This window comes from Gallus gallus, chromosome 1 (genome assembly GCF_016699485.2).
Source record: "Gallus gallus isolate bGalGal1 chromosome 1, bGalGal1.mat.broiler.GRCg7b, whole genome shotgun sequence".
Taxonomy (NCBI): domain Eukaryota; kingdom Metazoa; phylum Chordata; class Aves; order Galliformes; family Phasianidae; genus Gallus; species Gallus gallus.
In genome coordinates, this window is record NC_052532.1 from 50,145,969 (window position 1) to 50,167,194 (window position 21,226).

The 21,226-nt window shown below is 41.7% G+C and overlaps 1 protein-coding gene across 1 annotated transcript in view; it reads right to left on the bottom strand.

Annotated features, from left to right (window-relative positions):
• Nucleotides 1-125: 125 nt before the first annotated feature.
• The window catches only part of TNRC6B (trinucleotide repeat containing adaptor 6B), a 141,535-nt gene continuing 120,434 nt past the window's right edge, over nucleotides 126-21,226 (bottom strand). Inside the window, exons 21-26 of the mRNA XM_046907653.1 lie at nucleotides 20,257-20,403; nucleotides 19,924-20,019; nucleotides 17,154-17,474; nucleotides 16,696-16,766; nucleotides 14,733-14,872; nucleotides 126-13,892 (exon numbers count right to left, since the gene is read on the bottom strand). Of these exons, the coding sequence (XP_046763609.1) occupies nucleotides 13,505-13,892; nucleotides 14,733-14,872; nucleotides 16,696-16,766; nucleotides 17,154-17,474; nucleotides 19,924-20,019; nucleotides 20,257-20,403 (1,163 nt within the window). The 3' untranslated portion in view covers nucleotides 126-13,504. The remainder of the gene's footprint in view (nucleotides 13,893-14,732; nucleotides 14,873-16,695; nucleotides 16,767-17,153; nucleotides 17,475-19,923; nucleotides 20,020-20,256; nucleotides 20,404-21,226) is intronic.

Sequence of the window (21,226 nt, forward strand, 5' to 3'; positions counted from 1 at the left end):
TCGCCACGAGGCCCCGCCCCCAACGCGGCGCCCGGGGCGGGTGGGAGTGGAGAGGGAGACGGCGCCCCCTGTCGGGCGGAGGCCGCAGCGCGGGGAGCAAAGAAAAGGCGCGGGCAGGCAGAGGGTGAAATGCTTAGCAGCCAAACACATTTATTAGTCTTTTTCTTTTTTTTTTTTCCTTTTTTTTTCTTTTTTTTTTTTTCCAGGAACCCAAAAATATTTTGTAGTTATAATGTAAGCAACTGAGTTGCACATAATACAATCATATCTTTCAAAAAAAAAAAAAAAAATAGAAACGAAACAACAACAAAAAAAAAGCTGTTTAAAAGCCCAAAAAAAACCTTCAGAAAACGTATATATGCATTACACCATCTCTCAGTTTCAATGAAATGACGACGACGTATTTCCTCATTACTCTTAACTTGTCACACTCCAATAAAACACCACCCTTTTTGTTTGCTTTTGCTTTTGCTTTTTTTTTCCTTTTTTTTTTCTTTTTTCTTTTTTTTCTTTTTTTTTTCTAAATCCAGCATGAGAAATACAGTACCTGCTATGGCAAAAATACACATAAAATGCAACATTTCAGCTTATTTGTACATTAGTAGAGTTTAAACATTTTATTGTTGTTGGTTTTTTTTTCTTTTTTTTTTTTAAGTGAACCAGTGATTTTAAGTACCACTATACTAAAGGTAAAATAAAAATATAGGAAAGGAGGAGAAGGGGGGGGCAGCCAGCCGTACGAGAGCACCTGCTAAAGTGCCGAGTTTCTGTGTCCATGGAGAACCCTTGGGAAGGAAGTGTGGTGCCTGGGGGCGTGCGGGTGGAGCGGCCCGGCCCTGGGTGGCCGACCCTGAGCCATCCGTCCCCCCCACACGTCCCCCCGGCCCTACCTCTGCTCTGTTACTGCACGCGGGAGAAGGAGGGGAGAAGCAGAGCGACGGTGAGAGCTGAGCAAAGGAAGCTGTTTCAAGTATAAGAAAACAAAAAAAAACCAAAAACTCAAAACACGACCAAAAACACTTACAGGTAACTTGCAAATAGCATCAATATACACAGCCACTATTTTTTATTATTACCATGTCTGCTGCTGGGGGACAGTGTTTCAGGCAAGAGGACTGAGCTGTACCTTCCTGTTACCTAGTTATGTGCAAAGTAGAAAAGCTGCCTTTTCTCATCCAGCCACTTCGGACATCACCGATTTCCGCTCTGCAACCCCCTCCCTTCATTCTGCCTTTTTTTTGTCCTCTTTCCCTGAAGAGAGGAAGGCGGCACTGCTTTGCTGACAAGACAGATGAAATGAACCCATTGCCCACTCCTCTCGACACGCCTTCTCTCACCGCTGGTCCGCAGCGAGGAGAAGCTCGCCAGACACCTGATGCCCACTGTCAGCCAGTTTCCTGAACAGGTAGAAGGCATTGACCTTTGTAAACATAATCCCTTATGTTTGTGGAACTGAAAGCAGCATTTCGCATCTCCAGCCGAGCGGCGGAGACGAGGATAGATCAGAGCGCTCCCACCGCTGCACCTCCTCCCTCCTTCTGGAAGATTACATTTGGTTACTACGTTAGAAGGGTGGGCTTTTTTGGTTCTTGAGGGAAAACAGCTAACCTGGGGTTCAAAGTAAACATAGCAGAGTTGCCATCAGCGGCCGTGCTGCCGTTTGTTCTGTTCTCTGTCTGAGAAAGGAATAGCATGGCGGAGCAGATGCTCTGCGTGCACCCGGCAGAAATGCAAGATATGTGTATGGAAACACTGCGGGCGCACGTGCATCATTTCAGCTCCTCTCTCTGCAGAAGCACTGCGTTTTGCCTGTGAGTACTGGCAGAGATGGAGAGGATGGCACACTGCGAGGGCGGAGAGACATCCCTAAGGCCATGGGAGGCAGCGCGGCACAGAAAGAACCAGGCAGCGTCAGACAGGAGGTTTCACAGACACCATCTCCTTGACATTTTAAAGGCCAGACTCTCAAAGGCCCAAACGCACGTTCCAGAGACGCGCATCCACACGGTTGGAGACTGGAGAAAGCAGCGAGGCTCCCTGACCGCTGCAGGCCCCAGCCCCACCGCCCTCACGGTGCGAGGGCCGCTCCCTCCAATCCTGTGTCCTACTGACAGGAGGCGGCTTCTGGGTATTGCGGGCCGAGAGACACTGCTCAAAGTCTCACCGGTAACACACCGACCCATTAATCTGGGGAAGGGAGTGGGAAACCACGCTGCCCTTTGTTCACAGAGCAGCGCAAGGTGGTATGGCTCTCCACGTGATAGCCCTTCTCTCCGACCGCAGATCACGGCCTCTCCTTCACAGTGGCAAAAGATGTGCCCACCTGAATGATGACATGAACAAAAGCTCTACTGAAAGGGAGGGAGAAGTACACAAACTGATTCCAACCTGGAGACCCGGTGAAAGCAGCAGCAAGCACAAGTACTTCAAGTTCAAAGGTTTATCCAGAAGTATTACTAGAGACGTGTGACCTGCAGCAAAACTGGCGTAACCCTACAAGAGCAGCAGGAGGAAACTGGCATGAAGAGAGGATGAGTATGAGTAACTGAACCTCCATTAACTTCTGTTACTTAGGATCTGAGTGTCTAATGGCTTTATCACAGACAGTGTCACGGGTTCTCTCCCTCCACACAAGCAAAAAAAAAAAAAAAAAAAAAAAAAAGAATGAACTGTCTTGCTGTAAAAACTCTTTTAATACTTCTATCAAGCTTTCACTCTTTAAAGCACATCACAAACATGTACTAGTTGATCCTCACAAAACCCCTGTGAGGTAGGTAAGTGTTATTATCACCCCTGTTTTACAAGTGAAAAAACAAAGGCAAAGAAGTTCAATGACTTGCCCGCGGCCAAAGAGGGAAGAATAAGGGCCGATGGTACAATTCAGGAGTTTCAGGCTTCTGGTCCTGTGCTCAAAACCAATAGTCCAAACATTTTTCCAAAAAAGAGATAACAGATGGAAATAAAAACCCACTGAGCTTAGAAGAAAAAGTAAGATTTGAATGGTTACATGAGAAGGGGAAATGTACCACGAGGTATTCTTGTGAGTGAGTTTAAACTTCAGATTTTTTTTCCACTTTTTTTTCATATACATATTCTTAAAGGCAATCTGACAGAGTGGAACCCTGATAAGATCACATCTGCAAGGCAGGCACAGATGCGAGAGTGATCATCAAGTCTATTACTTATTACAGTACTGTGAACGTCAACAAAAACTGCTGCATGAAAACACTGAATACAGGCAGGATAACCTCTCGGTATATGATATTACATCGAAGATAATGCCAAGAATAATGCAGGTACCATGGCACCGTGGACAAAGGAGAAAGTCAAGTCAACAAAGGGTCCTTATCAAGATGATGAAGAGGGCCGTGAGATCTACATTTTTCTGAGAAGATTGCTCCTAGAAGCTCAGCAAGCTTCACGGAACACGTGCAATTCACAAGGACTGCATTTTGGAGATGTGAGGAAGTAAATCCTTTTTTGCCCTTTATGATACCAACCACTTAATAAAGATCTCCTCTTTTAAATAGAGAGCCTTGTCTACACGTCAGCCTACATTCCCCAGAATTTCATCTAATGCTAACATTAATGCTAAATCACCCACAGTAACACCAGAAGACAAAGCACTGGTAGATGCTTTGATCAGCACTAGGAAGAAGTACCACCTCCACTGTCTTGTCTGTAGCTGTGCTGCTACTATTTGAGCTGTGCCAGAAGCAGCAGCGATGAAAGTTTTAGGGAAAAGCGGGTGTAAACAGACAGACCAGCTGTGTTCCGATTCTCCTGGGAGAGTGCAAGACTGCTGTAATGGAAAGCAAGTAGTAAATCCAAAAGAGCCAGTGCCTATGGCACTGTGTTTCCTGAGCTTGACCGGGGCCAGAACGCAGGAGGTGGTGGATTGTTCCCCAGGTAGAGCTGGTGTCCCATTCACCCTACTGGCCCTGGGTTAACACTGCATGGCTACAATTCACAATCCTGCAGAAGGTTTAGAGTGGATTTGTTTAAATTTTTTTTTTTTTTTTTTTTGCATTCTACCTTGGTTTTCCAAACCTCTGTCCAGCTGCCAAATTCTGGAAAAGTTTTACCAACTCCTTATTTCTAAGTCGTCACTTCCCCACTCCCCCAAACTGTAACGGATATACCATGGACACAGAAACTCCTGAACAGTTTAGCAAAGTTATCTCTGTCCCCTACGCCCCCTTTGCAGAATGCATAGTTTACAATTCACTTACAAAATAAAGAAGCGATGCTGACCACATATGGGACCTTTTTTTTTTTTTTTTTTGAAAAAAGAACAAACAACCTCTTCTTAAGTTCAGTATCAAAATTCACATTTGCATAATAATACATTTCAAGGCCATTAGAGAGGAATGAGAGCGAAGCAAAGAAAACTGCAGAGTCTCTCCTCTCTTTTGTCTTCCTGAATAGAGCTGAGGGATCCCACTGGAGTTTCTTTTCATGGTGGGAATTACGAAGGGCTACAGCAACAGCTCTTGATCTCGTACACCTCATTTTGGATGGGATGAAGAGGTGAATTATCAGAAAAAAACAAATGGAAGGAGACACTGCAGATTCCCATGTTTAGCTACAAACAGCTTCAAAGAAACAAAAAATAACTTCAATTTTCTTTTCCTTTTAAACACTTCTACCTCACCATTTCAAAAACTCTTTTTTCTTCTTGTGTAATACCCTGTTCATTTAAATGGCAACATTAAGTGTGCTGGAAGTTGACGGGTTGAAAAAAATAAATTTTCCTGTTTCTTTCATCAGGACATGGACAGAGAGGGTAAAAGTGTTCCTGCACCCACTATTTAACAGAAGCTACAAAACATCAACTTCTCTACATGTATAAATTTGTCCCAAACATCACTGTGTTTCAATTCTCCAGTGCTTACAAAAAATAAAGCCACACACACTCACACTCATGCACACCAACGTAAAGAGAAGCCACATAAAACATACAAACTCAACCTGCAACGGCAGACTAGCCTAAAACTACCAACAGCTTCTGTGCATCACACTACAGCCCTTCTCACCCCCCACCCCGATCTCTACCACATAAGAATATGTACTGTGCAGCGCAGAGACCAGCCCAAGGATGCTGCTTGCCCAAAGGGACCAGTGGGCTGGAATCTCAACATCTGACCTCTTGAAAGATTAAACTGACCACTGTCTCCCCTTCAGCCCAAGCGGTCTCCTCAGTTAGACAGTCACTATACTCACAAAGGCACATTCATAAATACCACATTTATCTTACTGCTTGTAAAAACATACAAGGAGGAAAACATTAAGCGCTTATACCCCAACCCATCCCTACTGACCCAGCAAGAAGTATCACAATAACGTATCACTCGGTGAGACCTTACTCTACCTTTAGAAGGTACATATTAAAGAAGTCTTCCAACACCTCTTTTTAATTTTTTTTTTTTTTTTGCATAAATGAATGCTTTTTGTTTGTTTTTGGCTTACATATTTTGGAATACAGCACACTCACTATAAAGCTCTGTTGTAAGGCTACCCCCTAAAGTAAGGCTGTTCTACCTTGGCTTGCATTTTCACTTCATTTTGCTTCTTCTCCACACATCTCCAAAACAAAACAAAACAGAAGAAAACAAAAAAACACACTCAGTGCCTCATGTAGAAAGGGTAAGCCATATCTGGCAGGGGAGAGAGGGGAAAGAAAGCACATCATATCATAACCATGTCACAAAAATTGCTTTTCTAGCAAGCTGTGCAACCTGCTTACTGCTCAACAGTAGATGGTAAAGAAAGTGTTCACTTATGGTTGTGTGTCACCTGCAACAGGAAAAGCTTCCACTTCATCTAAAAAAAAGTACGGTTAAAAAAAAAGGGGGGAATGAGCTCTGTGAACGCAACTATGCATGCAAATACCCAAGAGGAGGCATTTAATGCTCAAGGAGACATCTCTTGCTAAGCACTGCTTGCTTGTATTGCGCAGCCATGCTAACTTCTCCAGTCTTTTCTCTTCCCCTCTGTCCACCAACATCAAGAATGTCTGCTGCAAAAATTTAATGCTGTCTGGCACTATGCATTCTTTGCTTTTTTTTTCCCACCCCGAGCACTCCATATTCATTGTACAAAAAGGCTGTCAGAGTCAAAAAACTCCCTCTCTCACAACAAAGTTAGCAGGAGCCCTAACACTGCAGAATGTCACCAGTCCCAGCTGTCACGCATACAGAGTGAAAATGGTTCTTTGCAGAGGGCATTTGATTTGCTAGAATCTTGCTTATACAGCACTGGATCCTGGGAGATTTTTGGAGAGAAACTTTCTTGCATAGCTCAATGAAGACACACACACGAACTGCAGATGGGAACGGATGCTGTCTGCTGTATGCCACTGATGAAGCTGTATCTAGCTTGGCCTGACAACAGTGAAAATAGGCTCCATCAGGAGCTGTGGTGCTTCTTCGTATAGCAAATGAAACCTTTAATCAGTTCTCATATGAGGATTAAAAGCTATAGTCACTATGACACAAGTTTTAAAATTCCACATAAACCATGAAATAGAGAGCTATATTTTAATGGGACCGTGACTGAGATTTAACAGCAGTGCAGTCGGACCCTTGAATCCTACTGTAGACAAAGCTCTGTTTGGAGAGTCACTACCAGATAGACTTGGCTGTTTTCTATTATCCGCTGCAGGGGAACTTTGGTAAAATTCAGCAACACTGTTATTTACAGTGACAGTACACTTAAGGGTCACGTTGTGAAGGGACGCAAACTAGCAAGACAACCAGTAATCTCCAGTTAGACTCCTGCCCTCTAGTCCAACCAACAGCTTTGCTGCAGCAAAGGGTTTTCATTTTAAGCTTGGATGTGAACTCAACACAACAGGGAAGCAGGGTTTGTCAACATCAGGGAAGGGTTACAGATTTTCCCGTTACTGCTAACATCCTTCTTCCATGTTGGGAAGCCCAGTACTGGTGAAGGAATAGGAAGATAGTTTGGGCTTTAGACATCTGTATTTTAATCACAGCAGGACTGACTGATATGATCTAACAGTATCAGGCAATGAAGTTCCCGATGCTGCAAAATTGCAGGAAATAAAACTGTACAAAACTGAAACGGTATTTTGTGCAAAAATCAATTTAGTCACAGCAACAGATTGTGCATATGTTGTTTCAGATTCAGGACCAAAGTTGCATTTCAAGAGCATTTATTTTTCTTTCAATTCCTTTCAACTTCATTTTCTTGGTATTACTTTCCTGCCCAAAAATACATGCATGCATATTTACAGATAAGAAAGCTGCTCCTGCTGTAGGGGAACCTTTCCTCCTCAGAGACGGATGAAACCATCTTTCACTCCATCAGGACTCGTACCCTGAGATGCTAACCACCTACTGCAAAGAGAGCATGTTAAGGTCACACGATTTACAGTGAATGTGATATATGCAACACTGGTCTGCTGGCTGCTTTGGAAATGTAACAAGTCCTCATCTGCTATCTGGACCCTGATCCAGCTGAAGTTTACTTACACAAAGAGCCCTTACTTGAGCAGTATGCACTCATTTAAGGTCAGTGGGACTAATTTATGTGAGGATCACTCCTGATTTCCCGGATTAGACTTTGCCAGATGTGGGTATCTCAGGAACACACAGTACTCCTCTTAATGTCTACAGGAAAAGCATACACATCAACAAATTTAGAAGCCTAAAAGGTAAACACAACAAAGAATGAAGCAAAAGCAGAACCAAAAAGGTTTACAGTCCTGTTTGGATGCACTGTCAAGACACAAATAGTGGAAGATGTGGCAACATTTTTAGGAAGAAAAAAACCTTAGGGAGAAAGTTCTAAGGACTTTCAGAAATGTTTAGAAATCTGTGTTAGGGGAAAAAAAGAAGCAGCCACCATAATATAAAGGTTCAATTGTTATTTCATCTTTGACGCTGCTATCCCACACAGTTTGTTGAAAAATTTTGTTTATATTGCAAAAGAAAAACACAGACTTGGCTCAATATTCTTGTTCATTACACATGCCACTTAAGCTGAAGTAAAGTAAAAAAACTTGTAAGAAAAACCTGACACCCTGTGACTGGGAAAAAGCAACAACAAAAACACTCTCAAAAAAGTTGGGTAAACGTCCAGGGAAGTAGAAAAACAGTGGGAAAACTGGCAAGTCTTCCAACATACACATTAAACCTGCTTTCCAAAATAAGCATCAGAGGTCTCAACACAGATTTCTGAACTGCAATTCTCAAACTGAAGAAGAACCAACAAACCTATTAAAAAAGTCTCAGCTGGATGCACGCTGCAGGCTTAGGGTAAGCCAACTGGAATTAACAAATGGGTACTTGTTTCGAAGACTGCTAAAATGTAGCACTGAAGGATTCAAAATAAAAAAGCAGGACATATGAAACCACCTGCAAAGTATATACATATTTAAACTGTATAATCTTAAGAATCAAACCCAGGAACAGAACGAAGAAGTGTTCTCTGTTGCTTGAGAAAGTACAACTGATTTTTCAGTGCAGGATGTAGTAAGATGCCTTTTCCCCAGCCCCTTTTCTTTATTCTGTCAATAGTTTAAACAAGACGTTGCCACCAATTCCTGCCCTGGAATGGTTGTAAAAGCCCCCAAATACTGTAACATCTATTCCTGCTGTCTTTTTACTGTTACAAGCCCAAATGGTAGCACAGTATTTACAACATTTGTCCCCAGCAGATGAGCGTGGTTACCACAATGCTCAGAAATAGTTTGCAGTGGGGTTAGGAATGCCAGGGCCGAGCCGTGCCAGCACCACGGTCAGCTACGCGTAATTCAGAGAGGAATGGAACTATCACCTGCGGCTGGAAAGCAGTAAGACTAACGTGGCTTTACTTGAACAATTTTGGAAAACTGTCACTGAGAAGACAGTCACTAACGTTTGCAGACCTGTACCTTTAAGGAATGGAGGAGCAGACTGCTGTAAGACAGGAGGCTTGGACTCAGCTGATGGCAGAAGCTCCAGACTGCATCCCTTCAGCACTCACGATTCAACTTCGAAATGACTGCCATGCTCCTGGGCTCTATTTGACAAAGCCCAAGATTTCCTTTTTTTTCAGGACACTGCCAATTTGAACAGCCTCTGGCCAAAAAACCCTCCAATTTTCTCCTTAAAAACAGTAATAATAATAAAATCTTTAACGTCTTAAATGAATGTTCCTCTACTGGCCCGTTATACAATTTTTTTTCCCAAATTAGCTGATGCATTACAGTCAACACACACACACATATACACTCATATGTACACAGAGCACAACACAAAAACACCGGGCAACTGATATGAAAAGGACATTAATTTGGCATCTGACTTTTTTAAATAGTAAAAAGCTATCTTAACAACTACTGCTATGTAACTCATTGCATGACTCACTGCATGCTCTTTTTTCTCTACATTTATTTCCGTCAAGCGACTGCACTGCCTCATCTCCCCTCCCTTCCCCTACTGTAGGGTGCATGTAGAAAGGCACTAGCGCGGTTTCTGTGGTGTGAGTCTCGCCATCTCAGGAGGAGCAAGTCCCTAACCCTTAGAGCCGGGGGGCAGAAGTCAGGCACCCCAGCACTGAGCTCTGAAGCTTAAGACTGTCCGCCCCGACAGCCAGCAGCAATAGCGTGAACAGAAGAGTTTACCAGCTATTCCCCTCATATGAAACAACACAGAAAGACTGAGGGTGGGCTGGGGGTTAAGAAAAGCAAGCAGCAAATCTCCAACTGGGGGACAAAACTGACCAAATAGCTAAAAATGGGAAAGTTGATTTCTAATGTACATTTTACTGCAGTTTTTCCATATTGCCTCCTGTTTTCTGTACCGAGAATGGCAGGATAGAACTGCTTTCTTCAGCGTTCTGTCAGCACTGGTATTTAGCACTACTTAGAAGTGGTTTAAAGAAGCAACATCGTGTATTTCCTGCTGCTCCTCCTCACTGAGGACCCTTTCAGTTAAAACTATACTGCATCTTTGTTAGGTTTACAGTTTCACTTTGCTTTTAAAAAGGTGCTTGGAAGAATATTTTAGTTTCAAATCAAAAGGGAACATAGTAATAGATTTCCATTCGCACACTTCTCTTTCCCATGCAAATGCACACATCTGCATGAGTACCAAAGCACTACAAATGAGAACCCTTCTTCTAGCACAACTTCAGATCACAATGGATTTCTGTTGCTGATACCAAGAAGTTCTCTTAACGTGTTTTCATTTACTCAGTCTTTACAATCCTTGCCCCCCCCGCCTGACAGTAACATTTGGAGATTTTTTTCATTTTTTTTTCTTTTTCTTTTTATTAATTTTTTTAGCTTTTTTATTTTAAAGTAAAAACTTTCAAACATTTTGAAGATTCAGGAACTTGTAAAAGTTTATCAACAAGAAACAGCCACCTATCTAGGATAAGGTTAAATAAACCATCTTCAAAAAACTGGCTTCCTACCCTAGAATTCCTGAGAATGCTTGCAAATTTAAAGCAGGAAAATAAAATGTTAAAATTAAAACAAAAACACTGTTAAATGCTCCCAGAGTTAGTCTTCATCTAAAATATATATATGCACTTTTTGGTCTTTTTTTTTTTTTTTTTTTTTTTTTGTATGTTTTAATTTTTTTTTCCCTTTAAGCTTACAATGGAAGAACAATTTAGCTTTTCTTTTTAAATATTTCAAATCCCTCATTACGTCTTGTAAACAAGAGGGGCACTAGCACCCGGCTTTCACCGTAGTATCGCAATGAACTCAACTAACCCAAAGTGCAGGAAAAGGGACTGTAGGGCAGGCTGGGAGAGAGAAGTGAGGGTGGCACACAGCGATGAACCAGCGTGGAGAGCAAACCATGGGGGAGAAGGGGCACTGGCTGACTCGGGCCAAAGGTGCTTCGCTAGGAAGAACTGCTGGCGCAAGGCTTTTAGGAACCTGCTCTGCCTGTGGGAGCACGGCTGGGCTTTGAGCGGAGACTGTCAGAAACAAAGCTCTAAGGATGCGTGCACGCGAGGGGCACTAGCTAGCAGGAGCTGGAAGAGGAAATTTTCTTTGTGCATGGTGGGATGAAGGAGATGTGATAGAAAAGTATATTCCAATGGAGCCAGAGTATGCTGCACACTCCAGTTTACTAAGCAAATACAAACCTACTCATACTTTTTGTCACGTAACACCTTGTGTACAAATCTACAGGCATGTGTAAATGCAGCATTTCCCTCAGTCAGTCATCCTTGTGACACTGGGTTTACACAGAAAGGGCGAATTGAAAAAAGCCACAAAACTCCCCAGCCCTTCCCCCCGCCCCAACCCACAGGCACACGCACCCAGACGCACACACACACACCCCTACCCTACTTGAGGCTGCTCCTGCTTCTCCCCACCTAAGCCCTGCTTAAATGTATTAGACACTGTTGGATCCTTCAATGAAAACGCTGGAGACTCTCCTATCCTCCCCTCGACAGGTAATATCAACCGAGAACTGCTCCTGCTGAGGGTTGGAATGGACAGGCAGTTGCTGGTACTGAACGTCGGCACTTTGTTAGACAGTAAAACGGCTAGACAACGCCACACAGACGCTAGCACTGACACGAAAAGTACCGGCACCTCTCTTCCCTCTTTTCCCAGCCTTCCTCCAAATGACTTCTGGCTTTGTGTAAAGAGATGCTCCTTCAAGGCTGCTACAGCTCTTCACAACAAGCAGTCTCGGAAGTTTTGTTCCCAGCGCACACATGCACGCACACACTGGCTATCACTGTGGATTACATAGGTCACCCCTATCCTGCCCAGAGTACTACTTACACTGATGCTAAAAAAACCCCAAACCTTTCCTTAAATACAGAAATTAAAAAGCAACAGTACAGAAAAAGTAAAAACAAAAAACAAAAAGGTGCAATACTTTAAAAAAAAAAAGTCTTTGCTAGTTATATACCTCCCTAAGCAAAACCACGTACACAGGAAAAAACACAACACAGAGAAACAAAAGGAAACGTTTGAAGTACACACTGGTTTAAGAACATTCGTAAGTAAACGTTTCTGTCAGTGATGGTCTGGCGTTGTAATACACCAAGGCCTGGCACAGGTAACGCTCACCGTGAAGGACGCAGAAGGGAGTCAGCTGCATGTGCTCTCAGGGGATGAGGCAGGCCGGCCAGCGGTTTGCTGACACAATTTCACTTTTGTCAGTTTTAAAACAAGCAGTAAATCAATTGAAAGGCTAATTTGGTTGGGCTGGACTTTCAAGCTTTTGATGGATTCGTCAAGAATGAACATGGGTGCTTATTTATGCATTCGGGGGAGAAAAGAAACTTATCTTTTTGTTATTTTTCAAGGTTCTGAAGCTCACAAGAGAATAGAACATTCTTCTTTGTCACCCAAAAAATGGCAATGTCTTCCTTCCTCCCCTTTTCCTCTCTTCAGAAGAAAAAAAAAATGGATTGCATTATATAACAAACATTCTAGGGTTCACTCCATACAAAACCCCCACATGCAGACATAAATAAATAAATACACTGCTACTCAAAAGACAACACTGGCTCCCCTCTCACCAAATCCTTTGGATATGGCAGTGTTCTGCTCTACCACAGGGTTAGAACAAGGGCTAGGAAGCAACTACCCATTCAGTATGATCTGCAAATTTGAGATAGCACCCTGCTAAAATGAATTTTAAAAAAAACTTACTGACAAATTTTAATCCAGCCCAACTGGATTCTGCTTCAGCCACAGGGACTCCACCGTGCCTGTCTTGTTTTCAAAAGCAAGACACGCAGATGGCCAGCCAGCCCATAGACCATCAGCAATGCAGCGTTTCAAGATTATATATAGAGAGAAAAAATGCACACACACGAATATGTGCACACGCACTCACACAGAAACAAGCACACGTGGGCAGTTACATGTGCCAGAACACACTGGTACTTATCAACCAGCCAATCACAAAGTGTTGGTTTTTTTTTTGTTGTTGTTGTTGTTTTTTTTTCTTTTTTTTCTTTTTTAATTTTTTTTGTCTGTTTTTGTTTTTAAAGTGAGGCTCCGTCAAGTCTTCCCCTCCCCCCCACCCCTTTTTTCTTTTGAACCCCACCCCTACCCCAACCCAACATGGTAGACCTAAGGACGGAAACACACCCAGTGCAAACAAAGTTAAAAAGCTATTTTTTCAGTATATATGTTTCTTAGCAACAACTTCCGTATAACATGAAAAAGTGAAAAACTAGAAACTAATTTTTTTAATTTTTTGTGTTTAAATTTAAATGGTACGTGTACTTGCTTCACATTGTCTTTCTAAGTTGGCGTTCATGATTCAAGTATTTCAAGAGTGATATGTTCTCTTTTTGGATTCATATTCCAAACGAAAAAACTGAAGTTATATAAGGGAGGCAACTATGTGCTCATACAGTCTGTCAATGACCCACCTTTTTTTCTCTCTCCGTTTTCTTTTTTCCTTTTATAAATGTATTTATTGCAAGTTGAAAAAAACGAAAAGGTCAAGTTAGTGCTGCTGCTGTTCCAAAAAAGGTCACGAGGTCAGAGTTGAAAGTTCTAAGTTCAGATTGAATCCGACCCTCCTCCCAGAAGGTCTCCAGGTAGTAAGGGAGCAGGGCTGCCCATTCTGTGTGGATCCTCTACGCTTGGGACCCCCCACAAGCTTGAAGAATAGTTTGGGGGCCCCCACAACGAAGCGCCAGTGAGATCACCCCCACTGCTGCCGCCGCCACCACTGCTCCACTGCCCAAGCCCTGTTGACCCACCAAAGAGATTCAAAGCAGGTCCAACTGGATCTGTCTGGTTCTGTCCTGTCTCCAGGGATTGCCAGCCTGCCGTGGGTGCACTTGGGGTTGCTGCAGGTGTAGGGGGCTGAGCTTGTGTCAAAAAGCGACTAACCTCTTCATCTGTGGCAAACTCAGCAAGGATGGTAGTGTTTCCCAACACACACCTGGAAGACGTATGGAAGAAAAAGATAATTAGACAAAGCTGGAAGTTAAGGGAAGGGATTCAGAAGGCGTGGAAACAATGCTATTTGGTGACAAAACCAAAGCAGAAATCAGCTGGCCAGAACGGAATGAGCACAGAAAATGTCCGCCATTCTCAACAGTGAAACTGACTTGAAACACAAGAACTCCCATTTTATAAAGGGCAAAAATCAAATACTCCATTGTTAAGCCTGCAACAAAAGCTTTCTATATTTAAGCTAAAGCCTTGAATGTAAATACAAGGACAATAAAAGTACGTATATGGTGTAGATAAAATGATACATGCACGTACGCTACCATTCAAAAAAACAGAGCATGAGTTTAAAAAGCCCAGGAAGTTACTTTTGTCTCCAAACCTCTCACATTTTCAAAACATACTGGACCCACCGTGAATTCAAAGCAGTTTAAGAACCGGAAAGTAAAGAACGGTAGCTTTTCAAAGGAGCTATTTCAGGCATATCTCAAAATAACAACAGATTCCTGCACATTTGGGTGACACATGTAAGAATGATCTGAATTTATTCATGATCTTATTTCATAAGACAGTCCAAACTGCACAGCAATTTGCATACTGGTCACAATTCCATCCTGCAATTTGCACCTTCTTGGTTCGGCGTTTACCAGTTTGGGCCAGTACTTAAAACAAAATAAATGGAAGGCACCCTTGTTTCTCATCTCCTACCAATGAATGGAAGATTCCCTCCAAAAATGCCTGAAAGGAGCTTCCAAAGCACAGCACTGGAAAGGCATTTTGTGTTCATAACTACTCTAGCAGCAAAGAAAGGACACAGGGATTTGCTCACATGTGCAGTGCAGTCTGGGCCTTGGCCGCCTCCTGTTTGGTGTTGTATCGGATGAGAGCGGTGCCCTGGGTCAGGTTCAGATGGAATGTCAGCAGTGGACCATGCTGCATGCAGATCGTCCTCAAGGTTGACCCATCGATCTGCGGAAGAATAGCCAAAATAGAAGACACGTTGGGAACTACTCCATTACATGTACTTCAGTCTTAAAAGCCACAGTCATTAAAAGATGACCTGCTCTCACATAGAAAAATAGGTGGAAGCAATAGAAAGAAAGCAGAGGTAACAGGATTTTCAAACAGCAAGTTAGTATGCCTCAAGTTCGCACAATTACAGCAATTACACTTTATGCAACAAACTGACTTATCTTTTCAGCTCATTTGTAGCTTGACTCATTTTCCCCTCCTTGCTTTCTTACTCTGTCACTATCCCTACATCAGCAGGTTTTCCAGTAGCTGCAGACAGGCTGTACTTCTGAGCATCTTCAGCCATTAGGATTGTGCCAGAAAAACAATTTGTTAGCTTCCAGCACTGTGATGCCAGCAGAATTTAGATCAACCAGTAGGTAAATGTTCTTTGCAGAACTGGAAGTCTCACCTCTACAATAAGGGGCTTTTCAATTTTTATTTTATTGGCTTTTGTTGGTTGGTTTTTTTTTTTTTTTTTGTGGTTTATGAAACAGTAAGCCATAGAAACAGTTTGCCAAACCCAGCAATGTTCATTCCTCCTGAACTAATGTTTTCACAGCAGTTGTTGCCTACATTCCTTCTTGCAGCATAACAGCTTCTTACCTCCAGGAACTGCTGTTCTCCAAGGCGTTCTGTACACACAGATTCTGTTCCTTGCATGCCACAAGAACATGCACACACAAATGGGATCCGTATGTGCAAATACTTAAAGGAAGTGTTACTTTCTTCCTTCTCCCTTTTCTCCCCTATTATACAATACAATCTCAAATGAGGGAAAAGGAAGTTTTATGTGGGTACAAATATGGGCACAGTTAAAAAAAAAAACACTGGAGATACTGCCTCTGAAATCATGCTAATCTATTACTTCTTCCTCTTCAATGTATCTGATCCACAACAAAAAGAGGATTTGCTAGAGAAGGTACAGCGATAATCTGCTTTTCTATTGATTTGAATACCTTCAATATATATATTTGTATTCCATTAAATGATTCCTAAAGCAGCATTAATCTAACTTGCACAGGGGAGGGACTTAGAATTGTGCCTCTTCATCACAGCCCTACCATTTCCTTCGTATTAAGGAAAACAATCCTTCGAAAGAAGTGTACCTTGCCATTTGTGATGATCCAAAGGAGACCTCAGTCTCTCACACTGATGCCTTCTTAAGTTCTACCAGAAGCATGGTAAATTACCCTGCTGAACAGGGAACTAGGGTCTAGACCTTAGGGCATTGCTGATAATCACATACGTTTTTCCTAAGCATTCAGATTGCTGAAACCATGATCTCCATAGAATTCATTTTGAAAGGAAGAGTTCTGAGAACACTTTTGCAGGAATAACCTATTTAGACTGTTTTTTGGCAGGAGAGATGGAAACACTGTGGTTTCGGAATGGAAACACCAAAGTGAAAGCTAGCAGTTATACCAGCGTTCTTACATCTCAGAGAAACAGACACTGCTGTAAACCAGTCTACATTACAGTCATGCAACTTCTCTTCACTTCTAGGAAAAACAAACCTGTCTGTTCCAATACTTTCTTTAAATGCTAGGTAAGAAAAGGCTAAGTTAGTCTCACAGAAAACAATGAACATCTTGAAGTTAAATGAAAAGATTACTATAGAAAAACCAATTAGACTACAGCCCGGGTTAGGAGAAACCCATCTCTTGCATGCTGACAAATTTGATTCTGTTAGATTTTATTCACCAAGAGCCAAGTAAAGAGCCCACAAATCACTATCTCAGCAAAGCAAACAAGCTCCCAGAGACAGTAACAGAAAATACCTGTGGAGTGAGATTGTGAAGAACCAGCCAGTAGCTAGGACGAACTGAGCTACCATCACTCCAAGTAGATGCTGCAAACAGGAGAGAGAGGAATCAAGAAAAACCTTTGAAAAACCTTTTTCTTTACAGTCAGGTCTTTCAGTCTCAGACAAATTCAGCATTATTAGCCCTAATAACATACGAAAGCCTCATATTTACTCCTGACAAGAAAAAACACATCTTTCTTCATATTTCATATCAGGATCCACTTTTTACTAGTTTATTTCCTAGCAGTTTCCCCCCATCAACTATCTTTAAGTTCTGAAAGGCCATATGCAACAGAAATTCCTTTGTTGCAGCTCTTAGCCCTCTCCACTGATCTCCTGCAGAAGGACCTAGGATTCTCACCCCCGACCATCCCAATCAGTGACAGCTGATTTCCATTTCAAGAACTTAAGGAATTTTTTTTTTCCTTTTACCAGGCAACTGCAACTTTCTCTCCTCCAAACCATTAGTGCTGTAAAATGCACACTCCTCAGGTCTGATCAATGGCGTTATCAGATGATCCTTCTCACCAGAGGCAAGCCTTGAGTCCTGTGCCCCCCAGCCCCTGACCGATCGGGGTGCTGTGCTGTTCCATGGAGATGATGGTTTGGGGTTGGTCAGGCCAGGAGGCGGGCGAGGCAGCCCTGTAGTGTTCCTTGAGGAAATATGGTTTTTCCACATCTTGTTGGAGAGATGAGTGGGATTGTGTCCTATGGGATCTGGGGACCATGTTGATTTGTAATCACTGAATTTTGCTGGAAGATTGAGTAAATGATACGTATTAGAGAAACATAACAAGATTCAACTAGCCTTCAACTACGGTATTACTGCAAACTCTTTGCAATTTCAATCACAGGCAAGCACGTAGCACAGAATCAAAAAACAGTTAGTCTGCCATAGCAAAAAACCCATGACACATGTAGTTAATCTTGGCTTACTTCATACATGCTGACCCTTGCCCCCCCCAAAAAAGGTTATTGTCTGCATTAGTGCAACTTACCACAGTATATTTAATCATTAACAACAGAAACATAAGACACCCGTATTACACTACTACATTTCATTTGAGAAACCTGAGGATTTCCTGCACACTTGGGTGCTACCGACTTTTAATACATAAAACCAAACCTTCTCAAGGCCCCAGACTTGCAGAGAACCAAAACAAGTATTTATTGCTCTTGGTCTACTAAGCTAATGCTACCTGCTAAAGATGTCATTCAATAAGATTAATGCTTTCTCATGCAACAGAAATGTCATTATAGAGTATGCACAACAATAACACATGACAAAGGACATTTAGCTATATGACAACTGGACTTTAAGACTATCTTGACAGCACGCACTGAATTTATACTAGAAAATACTGCCAAGTACCTATTAGGAGTAGAATAATAGTGGGCATCCCTCACACATTTCAAGAAAAAAGAAGTTAAATGCTCCCCAAAACTTCACTAAGTTACGGATATTTACAAGCTCATCCCCATTCATTGTCCTTAATAAAGTAGAGTGTACATTCTCCTGTATCTCTTGACATCAAGAGACATTGATCATTCAGTAAGGAATACATCTAAGTTGAAATTGCTTGAGTAATTTTCTTTTTCCTTGCTCTGTAATCAGAATCAGCAAACAGAAGATCCTAGGGAAAAAGGCTCTTGAGCCAAACATTATCTGAATCAGAATTAATTTATAATTTTGCAAATTTATGAATGAATCTTTCTTTACTAACAAAATGTCGTATATTATTTATTTGAAATAAGATATTAAAATCCATGCTTACATGTCACTAAATAATACATCTGGGACTCACAACAATAAAGCTTAGAGCAAGCAGGAAAGACATGCTTTGCTTCACATTTGGATCACTGTATTTCAATGACAGTAACTGTCAACAGTACCCAGATCTTAAGCACTAACCTAAAGAAGTGTGTACAAGTCCTCACAAACCTTGTTCACTAGACCAAGTTTGTTTTATAGATTTGTGAATTCTAAATCCTTAATTCAGATGACCTATTTTCCAGCTATACAACACTGGTATGTAGTTTAACAGGATGTGGAGAAGAGAGGATTTATGGCAAGCAGGAGGTGCAGTGTCTTCAATTTAGCTATGACTTCAGTTTTTTTTTTCCCTTCCTCTCTTCTCCTCATGTGCTAGACAAGACCAAGCAGAGATGAGAAAGCTGATACATGTCATTCCTCTACTCAGGCTATGAAAGAGAAATTGTTTATGTAATTGGAATCCTGCATATACATGTACTGCTTCAAACCAATGTGATGCCACGAACTGGTAGCAGGAACACTATCTTTCCTGAGAAGTAAGCAGGATTTTCAATGTGTTTTGCAAAGATGGCAAGGTATCATATGAACACTGCTTTTATCTCAGAAGTTGGAAAAACAGTGTGGGACAGATGCAGCTCTCAGTGAAGTTCACCAGTTCTGCTATCCACACACAATTCTTCAGTTTTAAGAAGCTGCCAAAGACAATGATGTCTCAAAAGAAAACTCCAGCATTTATAAGCAGCTCAAAATACGAATTATTTGTCTGAAGCAACTATTTCCAGCTTCCTACTCAGAAGTGTGTGCAGAGACCTTTCTTCATAAGACAGCTCTGGAGACTTTACTTACTGATGCGGACACTACTGTCTGCAGGCCAGCCACTGAAAGATCTTTGCCTAAGCTCTTCAGTCCTTTGACTAAAAATTAGTTTCTCTGTGTGTCTCAGGGAAATGTAAGCACTACAAAAAGTGAAGAAAAAGTGTTCCCTTCATAGAACTTCAGCACTCCAAATTTAAGATGAATAAAATCACCTGCTTTATTACTTGCTATATTCCTTGCCTCATGCACACAGGAGCAGGTATTTTAAAAAAAATTACAAAGGCTCCCCTAAGACTTTACATATAAATGGGCCACATTTATATTGTTTTTTTTTCTCTATCTACTGCCTACTGCTATCTTGTTCTTTAACTTGCATAATTAAGAATGTTTTAGTGGGAGAAGGGTAGTGAAGGGATTTTAGTCTAGTTTCTAAAGCAACTACAACAGAATATTTTATTATCACAAGGAAAATGATCTGATCAGCCACTCGCATTATTATTTCCAAATTTCCTAAGGGAACACTGAAAAGGGTATTTCACGGTGGAATAAGGAAGAGGAATTAGTGAATAATTGAAAAATGTTCTGTCCAGGTAAATTTTGGAGCCTGCATACCTGAAGTGCTATGAACGTTGGTGAAGGAATTGTCAGAGGCACTGTAGGGCCAGGCACCAGGTGAAGGCAGCGAGGTGTTGAGGGAAGAATTAGACCCTATCAAAGACAGAAAGATAAAGAAAGTGAAGAGTAGGCCAGTTTCAGAGTTAAATCCCAAGAAAGCCATGATTTGTACCAGTGTCAGCCTTTTGCACGATATACAACTGTGGAGCACAGGCACACAGGCTTCCTTCTTAGTCAAATGCAACAGACTTATCCTGTTATGACAAGAATATCAGAATATTCTCAAATATTAGACATAAGTAATCATATGCCAGCTGTTCACTGTTTTACCTGTGGTGTTGTCCCGCAGAAGTTGGTGGTCAGTATCTACAATGGGAGATGTGGCTGTCCCCCCCAGCACACTTCCAGGGGTCACGTAGGGGTCAGATTCAGGGTCAATGTTTTGTATACCTTTCCATGGCACTCCTGGTTGGAACTCTGGGACAGAAGGAAAGAAGGAGTTAGATGCAGACAATGGAACGTTGCTTACTAGAAGTAACTGTGAAGGATATTTTAGGAGGATAATCTTCCACACTGTTCCTAAAAAAAAATAAATCAGATTCCTCTTAGTTAAAATCTACTTTGTATTTCCTCCCACAGAGCTATTTCTAGTACGTGAATACAAGTCAATACAGCAGAACTACTGCAAGTGCATACAGAGCTGCTTTGACTTTTTGTTTAACTAAATTCAGACGAGGCTTCAACTGTATTAACCTTCCTTAATACATTATATATCTGCTAAGATGCTTTCTGTGCTTACAGTATGAGCTTGTAAATGCACCCTTGGATGCTCTGCACTGTAGGTACATAGAGTTTATGCATTACCCATCAGTACTGAAGTGATGCTCATGTGAGATACCTTTTGATGAAAGTGATACGTGCACACATTAATATTCTTCATACTTTGTACTGAAGATAGAATCTGCTTTAGTCTCTCAATTACAGCTCCATGACTATCAGATCTTTAAGACATTATGCAGAGTTATAGAGAGAGTATCAACAAAAAAAACTCCATTAACTTTAAGAAAGATGAGTAACTTGGTTTCTCCTTTAAGTAGACAGATGTTCAATTAATAAAGTTCTGTGGGCAATTCCGGAAGCGATGGTAAGAAATGAATAATGCCAAATACAGACACTTCACAGGTACTGCATAACAATTTGGACACGTGTGAAGGAAGTGCAGGTAACAGATTAATCACTTGCAGGTACAAACACAGAATATGGAATGATACCTTCATTCCCAGCCTGAAGTTTTGAAATA